The sequence below is a fragment of the Artemia franciscana genome, chromosome 8, assembly GCF_032884065.1.
Source record: "Artemia franciscana chromosome 8, ASM3288406v1, whole genome shotgun sequence".
Taxonomy (NCBI): Eukaryota; Metazoa; Arthropoda; class Branchiopoda; order Anostraca; family Artemiidae; genus Artemia; species Artemia franciscana.
Genome location: NC_088870.1, coordinates 14,152,976 through 14,166,043, shown reverse-complemented (window position 1 = coordinate 14,166,043; position 13,068 = coordinate 14,152,976). Strand labels below are relative to the sequence as shown.

General features: G+C 32.4%; 1 protein-coding gene across 1 annotated transcript in view; it reads right to left on the bottom strand.

Annotated features, from left to right (window-relative positions):
- The window catches only part of LOC136030018 (uncharacterized), an 88,274-nt gene that overhangs the window by 61,674 nt on the left and 13,532 nt on the right, over nt 1-13,068 (bottom strand). Inside the window, exon 2 of the mRNA XM_065708633.1 lies at nt 1,465-1,669. Within this exon, the coding sequence (XP_065564705.1) occupies nt 1,465-1,630 (166 nt within the window). The 5' untranslated portion in view covers nt 1,631-1,669. The remainder of the gene's footprint in view (nt 1-1,464; nt 1,670-13,068) is intronic.

Below are 13,068 nucleotides of genomic sequence, written 5' to 3'. Positions count from 1 at the left end.
TAACTATATTCACAGGTGGGACACAGGGACACAACTACAATGGCGCGTAGCTAATACGGCGCGTAGGAACTTACATGCGTGGTGGGGGGCTTGGGGGGTGCAAAGGGCCCCCACCAGTGAGGTGTTGGTGTGGCACGAAGCGCCAGACCAATAACTACTACTAATATACATTATAAGGGAAAACACTTAGATATTTAGACACTGTCAATTCAGCAATTCAGACACTGTTAGAATTGCCATGTCTGAAACACCTACACTGGAAACTTGTCGTCCCTTTGCTTGAATAATAGCAGAAATCTGTTGACTTAAAACAGGAAAATTGGCTGCAGCCAGGATATTTTGCAAGTATTGAATATCAATGTTTGAGATTCATGTAAAAGAAAACATGTGGAATTTAAATTTTTTCGTAGTTAACCAAATAATTTTTAAAATAGAATACATTTTCCGAAAAACCCCATTTTCGTATGACCTCTCCGACGTCTTTCCCATATTAACTGAAATAATCATTTTACAAGATAAGTTCAGAAAAAACATTAATTGTCTTTCTAAGGTATTCTATAAGAAGGAAAAGTCTATTTAATCAGTATTATCTAAACTATGTAAATATTCCAGTTGTCCTTGTAACAATTTTGTTAAGATCTTTAAAACGAAAAAATTATTGAAAATGTTTCAGTATATTTTGATTAACTTATTGAAAGAAGCTACCCCATTCTCTTCTATATTTATTCAATTTGGAAGATGAAAAAGATAAATTTTCTCTCAAACGATGCAAAAAGGAGAAATGATACTGTATGTAAAGGTTGATAATTAGAAATTTCACGAAAATAAATAAAGATTGGAAGGCGTATCTAGAATACACCTGAATATACATAAGAAATGAAGTTTCTTATATGAGGTGTGAAATGTAAAAAGGATAACGATACCAGGATCCTGAGGGTAAAGTCAGAAATATTGATTATTGCCCAGATAAGAAGCAAAATAATTTTGAAGTGGATAAAGTGGCTCATTTCTCATTTGTTTCTGATGTGAAAATGTTTTTGGAAAATGTCCATTAGAAGATGAATCCTGATTTTCTTTTCACATTTGTCAAACTAAAAAATCACACACTATTTTCAATCTAATTTCAAATACGGAAAGAGATATTTACATTTTATAGTTTTCAGTTTTTTTGCAAGTTTACTTAAGTTATGACAGCAGTTCTTTTGAAAAATAAATTATTATGCAAGTAAACTCTAATGTAAGCAGATTTTCATTTTGGCTCTAATATATCAACCAGAATTTAGCTGTTATAGACTCTAGGCATTAATATTAATTCCTCTACACAGAACTATGTCATCTAAACAAATATTTCCGACAATAATACTACAAAACAGATTTATGTTCGAACCCTGTGAAGAATTAATTGGTTTTATAAGTATTTATAAAAGTGTTAAATAGGAAAATAAAAAAGCTATATTCACTTACCTATGTTTGGGCTTAAGAATATATTTCTAACTTCTTTATACGAAGAAATCTCAAAAGGTTCAGGAAGGTGATTAAGACTTGAAAATATAGATGATGCTTTGGTGTTGAATTTTTGGGTTAGTCTACTGATAAAAACTGTTGTAAGGAAAAGACAAATGCAAGCCATTAGAAGATGGATCCTGATTTTCTTGTGACGTTTGTCAAACTGAAAAATCACACACTATTTTCAATCTAATATCAAATACAAGAGATCTCAAAACAAATTTCAGACATACCGTGAATATCTTAGGGTTCTTTCTATTACCGATGGAGATTGTGATGTAGGCACGACCCGAGTTAACCATTAATATTAAATGAAGAAATTGGAATAATTAGATAAAATATACAATTTATGACAAAAAAAATTCTTTAAAAATATACAAAACAGTGAAAAGACTCTTAGAAAAGAAAAAAACATCATTTTTCGGATTTCTGTAAAGAAGATTAAATTTTTTTTTTCATAGTGCTAACAGTTGCTCATTCTGCTTACAGATATATCATTGTATTATATAGGCCAAAAATGATAATCTTTTAAAACCTCAGCTATTTAACCTTGATCACTCCTTTGTAGTGCAGGTTCTATCTGTCAAACCGCAGTTCCCTAGTGACGAGATCCAATCCGGCTCTAGCATTAATCTATTTTACATGCGTGGTTCTTAGGTAATATTTGAGGGGATATTTTTCTTCGAATTTTCATTTTTTTAAAACATTTTACCTCGGGTTACATACAGGTATTATTAATTATTGATCGCGCAGTTGGCAGTTATGTAGTATTCCAGAGGGTTTTTTCTCCAATGAAGTGTTTTTATTTCTTCATTTTTTTCTTTGAGGTATTTCTTTGAGACTTTTTTCTCGACGAACTGTTTTTTCGGGCCATTTTTTCCTCAAGAAGTTTTTTATTCGAGATATATTTTTTCCGGATTTTTTTTGTTATATGTTTTTCTTTTATCAACAAGACAATTTTTAAGATTTTTTTTCTTCGAGACATTTTTCCCATGGGATAATTCCTCAAGACTTTCCCAAGCCCCTAACGTGAGTTGTGTTTTAATCCAGGCAATCTTTGAAATTGGTCATTAAGGGCTTTGAGACTCAAAACTTACAATGGAACAGTGCCTTATTCAACTGAAATGAATGCCGTCGTTATAATTTTTTTGAGAAGTAGATTTTATACAATAGGATTCTTGATCTTAACAATAATTTTCGTCTATTCCTTTCTCCTTAAACTATGGACAGTGTTTTTTATATTCCCAGGAAGTAATTCCCATGGAAGGGAGAAGTAGATATACTGTTTATCTACTACTTATTTATCTACTGTGTAAACTTATTTGCATGGCAATAGTTTAGGGTATAGTATTGTTTACTTATGTATTGTCCTAGATGCCAGATCCCATCGCTGCTCCCTAAGAACCATCGAATGTAAATGATTATTGACTTATGTTTTGGGCAAAACCCTGTATAGATTTGCATATTTTCAACAATTTTTGAACAACAGCACACTTTAAAACATATATTTTGAAAGTTTGGCCTCAGCTTGGTAATACGGGACCCAGATATCGAATCATGCTGCAGTAATGCACTGCAAGGCCGACGCCGGGACCTAAGTAATTAAGAAGCGTCCTTAATCTTTTACAATACAACATTTATCGAAATTTCATCATTTTTTTTACCAACAAAAATCTTTGAAGGAGAAATTTATTCCTTTTCATTGTATTTTCAAGCATCAACACATTTTTGAAAATATTTTAAATAGCTTCCTTCAATTTCAATCAAAAAATACATTTTACACGTAATATATTTTCATCTTGTTTCCAGAAAAGACTCATATTTGAAGAAAATATTTCAATATTTTTATATAGTTTTGAGCAACAAAACTACTTAAAGACCCAGATGCGTATTTTCATTGTTTTGAAGCAAGAAAGCACTTTCAAGGATGTCTTTTACAAATTTCCAGAAAGAATCCATTTGTAGACAATGTTTATGATAAATTATGACGTATCAAATCGATTTTTTGGGAAATATTTTAATGACAGCTTATAAACTGTGTTACTCGTCTTAACCTCAAGGAGAATGTATCTTTTGGCCTGTTTTGACCTTTTCTATTGTTTTAGCCTGTAAATCTAAAAAACCCGCTAGTCAACAAGCATTAAATTAATTTAATATTGGAGCAACTGTCTTAGCTTGTTAATTGAGTTACTCATTTCACACTGTAGGCAGATGGGGAAAACTATTCAGATATGAACTCTTGTTGGCTTAGAAGTTTAAGTGACTTCAAGGTTCAAGGTTCAAGGTTCTTTTATTATAACCAATATATACAAAATATTAGGTAACTCAAGGCTGAGAGTATAGCTCGAATGCAATTGAGCTACCTTTAAGAAACACTAAATATGCACAAAATTAAAAATAAAAACTTCTCTTAACCAAACTTGACAGAAATAAATAAACCACGATACCACTTCCATCCTCCGCGCACCATCCTGAGACACAATTAAATTTACAACTTAAAACCAAGTGAGTCATAAGACATCTGGAGGCCTCATGGGCGAACCCCAGAGACCAACCCAATATTAAAAAAAAAAAAAAAAAAAAAAAAAAAAAAAAAAAAAAAAAAAAAAATATAAACATCCCTAAAAAAAAAAAAAAAAAAAAAAAAAATCATATTATTTAGATTTATAACTTTCAATCAGCACTCTTTTCAACTTCCGTCTTATAGCATCTATGCTTATATTAAAATCAATCTCATTTTTCAAACTTTCCCAATGTAGAGGAATCAAATACCTCAGGCAAAAACGCGACCTCTCTGTAACTACCTTAGGAGTCCGCAGATTATATTTACCACGGGTTTCAACTTGTGAAGATGAAGGAGAAGAAATAAGACCCATCGATGCAAAATATCTGGGGAGCTTTTCTCGTTCAAGCTTAATTTTAAACATAACACTTGAAAATTGGACACTTTGCCGAACAGGAAGAATATTATGAAGTGAAAAAAGGGTCTCTGTTGTGGATTTTAAGGGGAAGTTTGATGGCGAAGGCAGAAAAGGTTTAAGTATACGAACTGCTTTATTTTGTATAATCTGTAGAGGGGTAACATTACTTTTAAAAGTGTTCAAAAAAATAATAGATGCATAATCAAAATGGGATTGCACAAGGGAAAAGTAAATGGATTTAAGGGTGCAATATGGAAGAAGGTTTTTCAGTCTGCACATTATACCAACTCCACGGGCAGACTTTGCTCTAACCTGATTAATTTGCTCTTTCCATGACAAATTCTCGTCAAACACAACTCCTAAATATCTTATCAATACAACCCTTTCAATAACAGACTCAGGTTCATTCGCAGAAATGGAAACTGAATCTATATCTGGAAACTTGTGACCTGTCCTGCTGTAAACAATAAACTTAGTCTTCTTTCTATTCAGAAGTAGTCTATAATCAGAGAGCCAAGTAGACAATCTATCATATGCGGATGTTAAATTGACCACTAGCTCTTCACGAGATTTACCAGAAACGGTTGCTGCAGTGTCGTCAGCAAACTGAGTGTCTATAGAAGAAACTCCAGTAGATGAGCACAAATCATTAATGTAAACTAGGAAAAGCAGAGGTCCTAATACGGATGCCTGGGGAACACCAACCTTATCTGACTGCTGTAAAGAATCAGATCTAACATCATTATATATAAGTATCTGCTGCCTCCCATGAAGATACGATTCAAGTAACCTAAGGCAATTACCACGAATACCAATATTCGAAAGCTTATACAAAAGAATTTCATGAGAAATGGAATCAAAAGCTTTCTGTATGTCTAAAAATATAGTTGCAGGCGTTTCTCCACGGTCAAGACAATCATTAATATGTTGGACAATAATAGCCATAGGATGATCACTGCAATGCTCTTTTCTAAATCCAAACTGAAGTTTAGAAATGTAATCAAATTTCTCAAAAAAAGAATAAATTCTGTTATACAGTGCTCGCTCTACAACCTTCGAAAAAGCAGAGAGTATCGATATAGGACGATAATTAGCAGGAAGCCTCGGGTCATCACCTTTATGTAGGGCCACAATTCTTGCTGATTTAAATGTTGAAGGATAGACACCAGTTACAAATATAAGATTAATAATGTGGCATAAAACCGGTGATATAACTGGGAATATTTCTTTGACCAAATTAGTAGAAGATCCATCAAGGGCTTCAGATGAACCGTTCTTCATTTTAGATATGATCTGTTTTAGTTCAATTTCAGTAACCGGGGAAAGGAACATGCTTTTATCACAGGGAGGGGGCATGTGATCTTTAAATAAATCATTGTTATTATTATTTGGAGAAACATGAGATGCATTAGCTGTTTTTTCACCGATGCTTACAAAATGAGCATTGAGCAAGTTCACTATTTCCTGCTTATCGGAAGAAAAAGTACCATCACCACGTAACATTTCATTCGGAAATGAAGATTTTTGAGACCTTCCCAACAGAGAGTTAATAAGTCTCCAAGTATGTTTTTGATCCCCACGAGCTTCTACAAATGATTTTTCAAAATATATAGCTTTTGCTTTCCGAATTAACTGTGTCAGGACATTTTTATACTTTTTAAACTCTTCTTTATTTTTAGTAGATGGGAATGACATAGATATTTTAAATAGCTTATTTTTTTATTGAAATAGAGTGTAGAAGCCCGCGTGAGATCCATGGTTTTTTAGGGAGTGTATATTTTTGTATTTTAATGCGTCTCAATGGACATGCTTCATCCAAGCACTCACGGAAATATTTTAAAAACAGAGCCGTAGAAATCTCAGGGCATTCACATTCTAGAATTGCACTCCATTCATTTAAATACAAAAGGTTCCTCAATTTATCCATTCCTTCTTTATCAATTTTTCGAGTTTGTTTAAATTCCGAAAATTTTGGTCTGTGATTAATTCCAACATCGGCAACTACCACACAATGGTCAGAAACATCTGTAAATATAATATGCGAAAGAGTAACGGGGATAGTAGAAAAAATATTATCAATGAGAGTAGCCGTATCTTCCGTAACCCGGGTCGCAGATCTGCATGATGGTAAAAGTGATTTTGATAGGTTCATGCACAGAAACTCAAGCGATTTTTCATGCAAATGATTAGAAATTCCCGGTCTATTTGTCTGAGCTAACAATAAATTAATATTAAAATCACCCATTACCAGAACTTGCTCAGAATTCAAATTAGTCACATCTTCAATGAAGCATTCATAAATTCGCAAAAACTCTTGTAACGAAGCCGATGGTGATCGATAAACAACACAAACAAGAACTTTCCTATTATCAATCACACACTCAATGCAAATGCTCTCAAAGGTCATCTCTTGGTCATGCTTAGATAGTTGCTTCTTCACAACAAATGGAATATCATCCCGAACAAAAAGTCCAACTCCGCCACCCTGTCTATTTTCCCTATTATTAGATATAAATTTAAACCCATCACAATTCATGAATTCTGCATTTTCATTACTTAAAAAAGGTTTCACATAGGCCTAAAATACTTACCCTGTGGTTACAAAGTAACTGCGAAACAAACTCGTGGCTACTAGCCAAACCTCTGCAGTTAAAAAGTGCTGATCTTAAGTTCCCATAAAATACAGGTGTTCCTAAGTCCCCTTCAAATAAAAAATCAGTAGCAGGAAGGCTAGCTAAATGATCATCATAAACACCTTTAGCAAAAGGGGAAAAATCATAATAAATATTTTTTAGATCAAGCTGATCATCGAGGCGGCTCCCCAATCCTCCCCCAGACTCCCCACTACTCACGTGCTATATATAAATTTCATCTTTACCTTATGTCCCAGGCAGGCACGACGGAAAAATGGAAATGGCACCGCACCACTAATCAGGCAAATCGGGTAAAAAAGTGGCAGAGAACAAACAAGACCTCGAAACCTGATCTTTTCACTAGACCTACTAACACTAGAAAACTAAAAAAAAGATCATACACAAAAAACGAGGTTGTAGAACCCAACATGTACACAACACTGTGACAGAAGTGGCAAGAAAATCAATCAAAATGTCTATCACAATACTAATAATAATCACAAAGGGACAGCAATAACTAGTCCATCACTCTTTCCCAGGGTGACGAAGCCGTGGATTTGGATTCAAGCCAAAGCTTCGAGCCCTTCTGTTTAACACGCGTAAACTTTGCGGAATCTGATTCACGTAAATCCTTTGCTTTCGCAAGAAGTTCATTTCGAATAGCGTTTAGCTTGGGGGGAAGATCCGTGCACACACGAATGCCGCTCCCCTTCAATTTACGAACTGAGTTGAGAATCCTCTGAATGTTCTGTTCGTTTACAACCGAGATAAATATAGGTGCCGGACGAGGCCTTCGATTAGTAACGTTAACGGAACCACCAAGCATACGGTAGCACTTCGTAATCTGAATGGGGTCGCTTATCTCCATTGTATCAGATAAAAAAATTTTCACATTTTCTTCAACTGTTTGAGACGGCCGCTCAGTAGGCATGCCATGAATTAACAAATTTAATTTGCGGTCCTTGACATCACTTTCCAGTACCTGATTCTCCAGTTGATCACACCTTAATTTTTGATCCTCCAACTCCTTTTCCAGTTGGCCAATTTTTATATCTCGATCTGAGGCATCCTTTTTTAGCGTAGCTATTTCCCCTGTAAGGGACTGAATGGACTTGTTGATGTCTCTTTGAGAACGGATTACGGCATCAAATTTTTCCGTTAAAATCTTCACTGCTTCATCAAAGTTCTTTTGTGATACTGCCATAATGATTGCAATAAAGCCACTTTCTTATTGATTTAATTCAGCATGTAATCAAGCACAGGTAAACAGTAAATCTCCGGGTGAGCCAAAACCGGTTAGTTATTTCACTTTGCAATGCGACAATAAAATCCAGTCAAACCAGTCCAATTAGATTTATCCTTTTTAGACTAAATGGTCTTCACACCACGAAGACGAATCTAAAAACTGTTATCAAGAAATATTTCCTCTTATCTAGTAAAAGGTTCTTAAAAATAGACATTTATAATAAAAAAGCTATATGGACTAACTGCTTTAATACTACAGTTAACTTGAGATGTTACAGCTTGGATATGATTTTTGAGTTATTGGAATTTGTTTTATACAATACTTATATAAGATTTGGGGGTGATTTGTACAAGCAAATCGTGGGAATTCCCATGTGGGGGAATGCCAGCCCATTTATAGCTGACTTGTTTTTAAGTCAACTAGAATATAAATATATGATGGATAAGAATAATCCAATTAATTTAAAACATGCTTTGTCAAATAATAAAAGATATTTAGATGATATTTTGGTCTTAAATTGTAAGGATTTCATTGATATTTCTAAAAATATGTATCCATCAGAGCTTATTCTTGAGCCTAGTCACGGCGCTGGTCATGAAGATCATTTCTTAGATTTAAATATTAATATTTGTGATAATAATAAATTAATTTTTAAAATGTATAATAAAACGGATGATTTTGATTTTGAAGTGATTAGTTTCCCATTCCCTGAAAGTAATATACACTCAAATATCACATATTCAGCGTTTTTCTCACAGTTACTTCGTTATGCAAGGATTTGTAGTAATTATATTGATTTTAAAAATAGATGTAAAATCTTAAGCCAAAAATTGATATCAAGAGGTTTTTCTGCAAATAAATTAACTTGGCAATTTAAAAAATTTAGTTTTCATTATAACGAACTTTTAATTAAATATCAAAAGAATTATCTAGAAATACTTAAAGAAATTTTCAACTAATTTCGGAAGTTCGAGAAATGTTGTCGCAGCGCCATTTATTTTGAATTGTTTTTCTAATTGAGCGGATTTTCTAAAAAATTAGCCACATGGTAAAGATGAATTCTATAATTGTTTAGTTCATTCAGGTTTTTTGCAATGTGTTAATATTTGTGATTTGGTAAAATTTATAATATTTAGTTTACCTATTGTTGCTAAAGGGAGGGATAAATTAACAGGATAAGCTTGTTTTGGTTTTACTTGGTTGTTTTACATTTGCTGTTTTTTTTCGTAGGCATGTATTTTGGGGGTGATACCTGACGCGGGGATGCCATGGATATTCTGTGGTAGCCACAACATTGTGCTGGGTAGAGAATTTAGAGTGGCGAAACCCTATATAGGCCAGTGTATTCTCCTGATGAGTCCTTATGTTGGGTGTTGCCTCTGAATTACTTGTCAATATTATTTTTTCTATTGTTTGGTAAATGACGACTTATACTTATTGACGACATGACTGCCTGTCCATGGATTATTCTTTATGGTTGATTGTGTGTGGCTATGCTGTTTGACCTATGTGATTGTACGGATGAGTAGGGTTAAGGCCTCATTCAAGTGCTGGTCTATATTAATCACTAATTTAGGGAAACAGTCTTCCTTTTCCCCTTCTATCTCTCTTTTTTTTTTTGTGTTTGTGCTGTTGCATTGGTGATTTCTCTTTTCATGATATATATATATATAAATATATATATATATATATATATATATATATATATATATATATATATATATATACATATATATATATATATATATATATATATATATATATATATATATATATATATTATATATATATATATATATATATATATATATATATATATATATAAATATATATATATATGTATATATATATATGTATATATATATATATATATATATATATATATATATATATATATATATATATATATATATGTATATATATATATATATATATATATATATATATATATATATATATATATATATATATATATATACGTATATATATATATATATATATAAATATATATATATATATATATATATATATATTATATATATATATATATATATATATATATATATATATATATATATATATATATACATATATATATATATATATATATATATATATATATATATATATATATATATATATATATATATATATAATGATAGTGATGTTGCTACCATCCCTCTATTGAAAAAAACAACAACAAAAACAAAGGGTTTGGCTATATGCATGTCATTATGAAAAAAGACTAGTCAAGGCCAAAGTTTTAAGTACAATCAAAGAAATCCTAAGAATTAAAGGCAACACTACAGAGTTGTCTATAGTAAAAGCCATTATGCAATAGAATCCATAAAAACTATAATTCAGTTAAAAAAACATGTTTTTTTTTTTTACTGAAAGTAAGGAGTGACGTTAAAACTTAAAACGAACGGAAATTATTCTGTATTTGAAAGGGGTTTTCCCTCCTCAGCGCCCCACTCTTTACGCTAATTTTTGTGTTTTTTTAAAAAGTAAAGTTGTGAGAAAGAGTCAACCTCAGTTAAAAAAATTTATTTTCTTATTTAATTTCAGAAGGTTTTTGAATTAATGCAGGGTTGGATTTTGGCTCACCGTACATGAATATTAAAGCCAAATTTGCACATCAATTTTGCCTTTTTTGCTAAATGGCTTTCTCAAAGTTTTGATCCGATGATTATGAGAAAAAAACTTTTGAAGGGGGGGGGGGGGGTCTTGTTGCACTCCAATTTTTTGCTTACTCAAAAAGGCAAAAATTACTTTTAATTTTATTTACGAGTATATTTATTAGTAAAAGTAATAATTAACTTACGAATTGACTTACATGACGAACTATATTCGTTAACAAACTTCTATATTCGTATATTTATATTGCGTATATAAGGGGGTTCAACACTTCGTCAATACCTCGCTCTTTACACTAAAGTTTGAAATTGGTTTTAATTTTTTAAGAATGGCCCCTGAATCACAAAGGGTTTTTAATCAGATTATATAGCACATTTGAAATAACTAAGAATACTTTAGCATAAAGAGTGAAATAAAGAGGATGGGATGAACCCCATCATCTCTTTCGCTCTTTCAGTTGAAACACATTGTTTTTTTTTAATTTTATTTCTAAATGTTTTTGAATTAAAAGAGGTTTTGATTTTGGCTCACCGTACATGAATAATTAAAAAAAATAAATAAAAAACGGGCGGGAGAGGTGATCTTGTTGTCATCCAGTTTTTTTGGTTATTTATAAAAAGGCCACAAGAACTTTTAATTTTTTTTACGAACGTTTTTGTTAGTCTAAAATTTTGATCCGGTTACTTTGGGAAAGAAATGAGCGTGGGAGGGGGCCTTGTGGCCCTCTAATTTATTGGTCACTTGAAAAGAGAATTGGAACTTTTAATTTTCGTTATAATAAGCCCTCTTAAGACATTTAAAGGACCACGGGTCAATACGATCACCCAAAAGAAAATATAACAAAAGAATAAAAATGCATCCGTGATCATTCTTCTCGCAAAAAAAAACAATCAGATATTTGCAGATAGGAGCTTGAAACCTCTACAATAGAATTTTCCGTTACACTGATTCCGATGGTGTGATTTTATTTAAGATTCTATGAGCTATAGGGGGGTGTTTCCCCCTTTTTTGAAAATGAAGCTAATTTTTACGGGGCAAGACAAAAGTTAATGAAATTTGAATATTTAAAATCAGCATAAAATTTGAATTTTGTTAATGTATAGTTTGGCGTCAAAATTGTTTTCTTTTTCGGAGTTTTGGTTGCGTTTGAGCCTGGTTGCTAAAGATTAAAAAATGTTCATAGTTTTGGTTACTATTAAGCACTACCAGAGTTCATTACCACGAACTCCTTGATAATTTATTTTTTCCAGAGGCACTTGAAAAGGAAAGTATTGTCATATAAACTTCGGAAACGGCTTATTCGATTTGAAATCAGAAGTTCTAGCACCCGTTTTGAGAGTCAAAAGTAGTCAAATGGAAAGAAATCTCTCCTTGTGCTCTATTTTCCTCAAATGCGTCTGATAAAATTTTCGAGATGGCCTTTTTGTTATGGAGACACTGATTCACTTCTGTTAAAAGTTAAAACAGAGATTTTGTTAGATAATTCGCAAACTAGCAAATACATTAGCTCTCGAAATGACTTTACCAATTGGGACGAGTCCTTTGACCTGGAGCTAGTGGAGTTCCAAGCCCTATCTAAACAGTGATATCTACATTCTTAGACGGGTAGTGACTTTGTTTCTCCGGTAAGCTTGCAAGTCTCAAGGTGTACTGCATGCAAACTAACAATTAAAATTAAAAAAGTCTGTAAGGGGATTCCTACACGGTATTTGAAGCAGAATTTCTACTTGAATGGTCAAAGAAACTGCATAGAAAATAGTCTAGCCCCAAGAGCGAAATTGATGGTGCAAACGACCAAAAACACATGGTCTTTGTCTAAAGGGGTTGATAAGGAATTTTTCTCTATCCTAACCATGTCGTTTTTATATTTTAAAAAGCGATTCAGAATGACTTTCGCTCTTGGGAGTAGAATATTATCTACAAGGTTTCTATAAGTACTCATATCAAAATTTTCCTTTACATAGTATGTAGGAGACTCCTTGCAGACTTTTTTTATTTCATATTTTTTAGTTTGCATACAGTACACCTTCAGAAGTGCAAGTACACGCTGAGATATCAAGTCGTCCCCAATCTCTGATTTTTGGAATACTTTATTTGGGGCCTGGTGTTTCACTAGCTCTGGGAA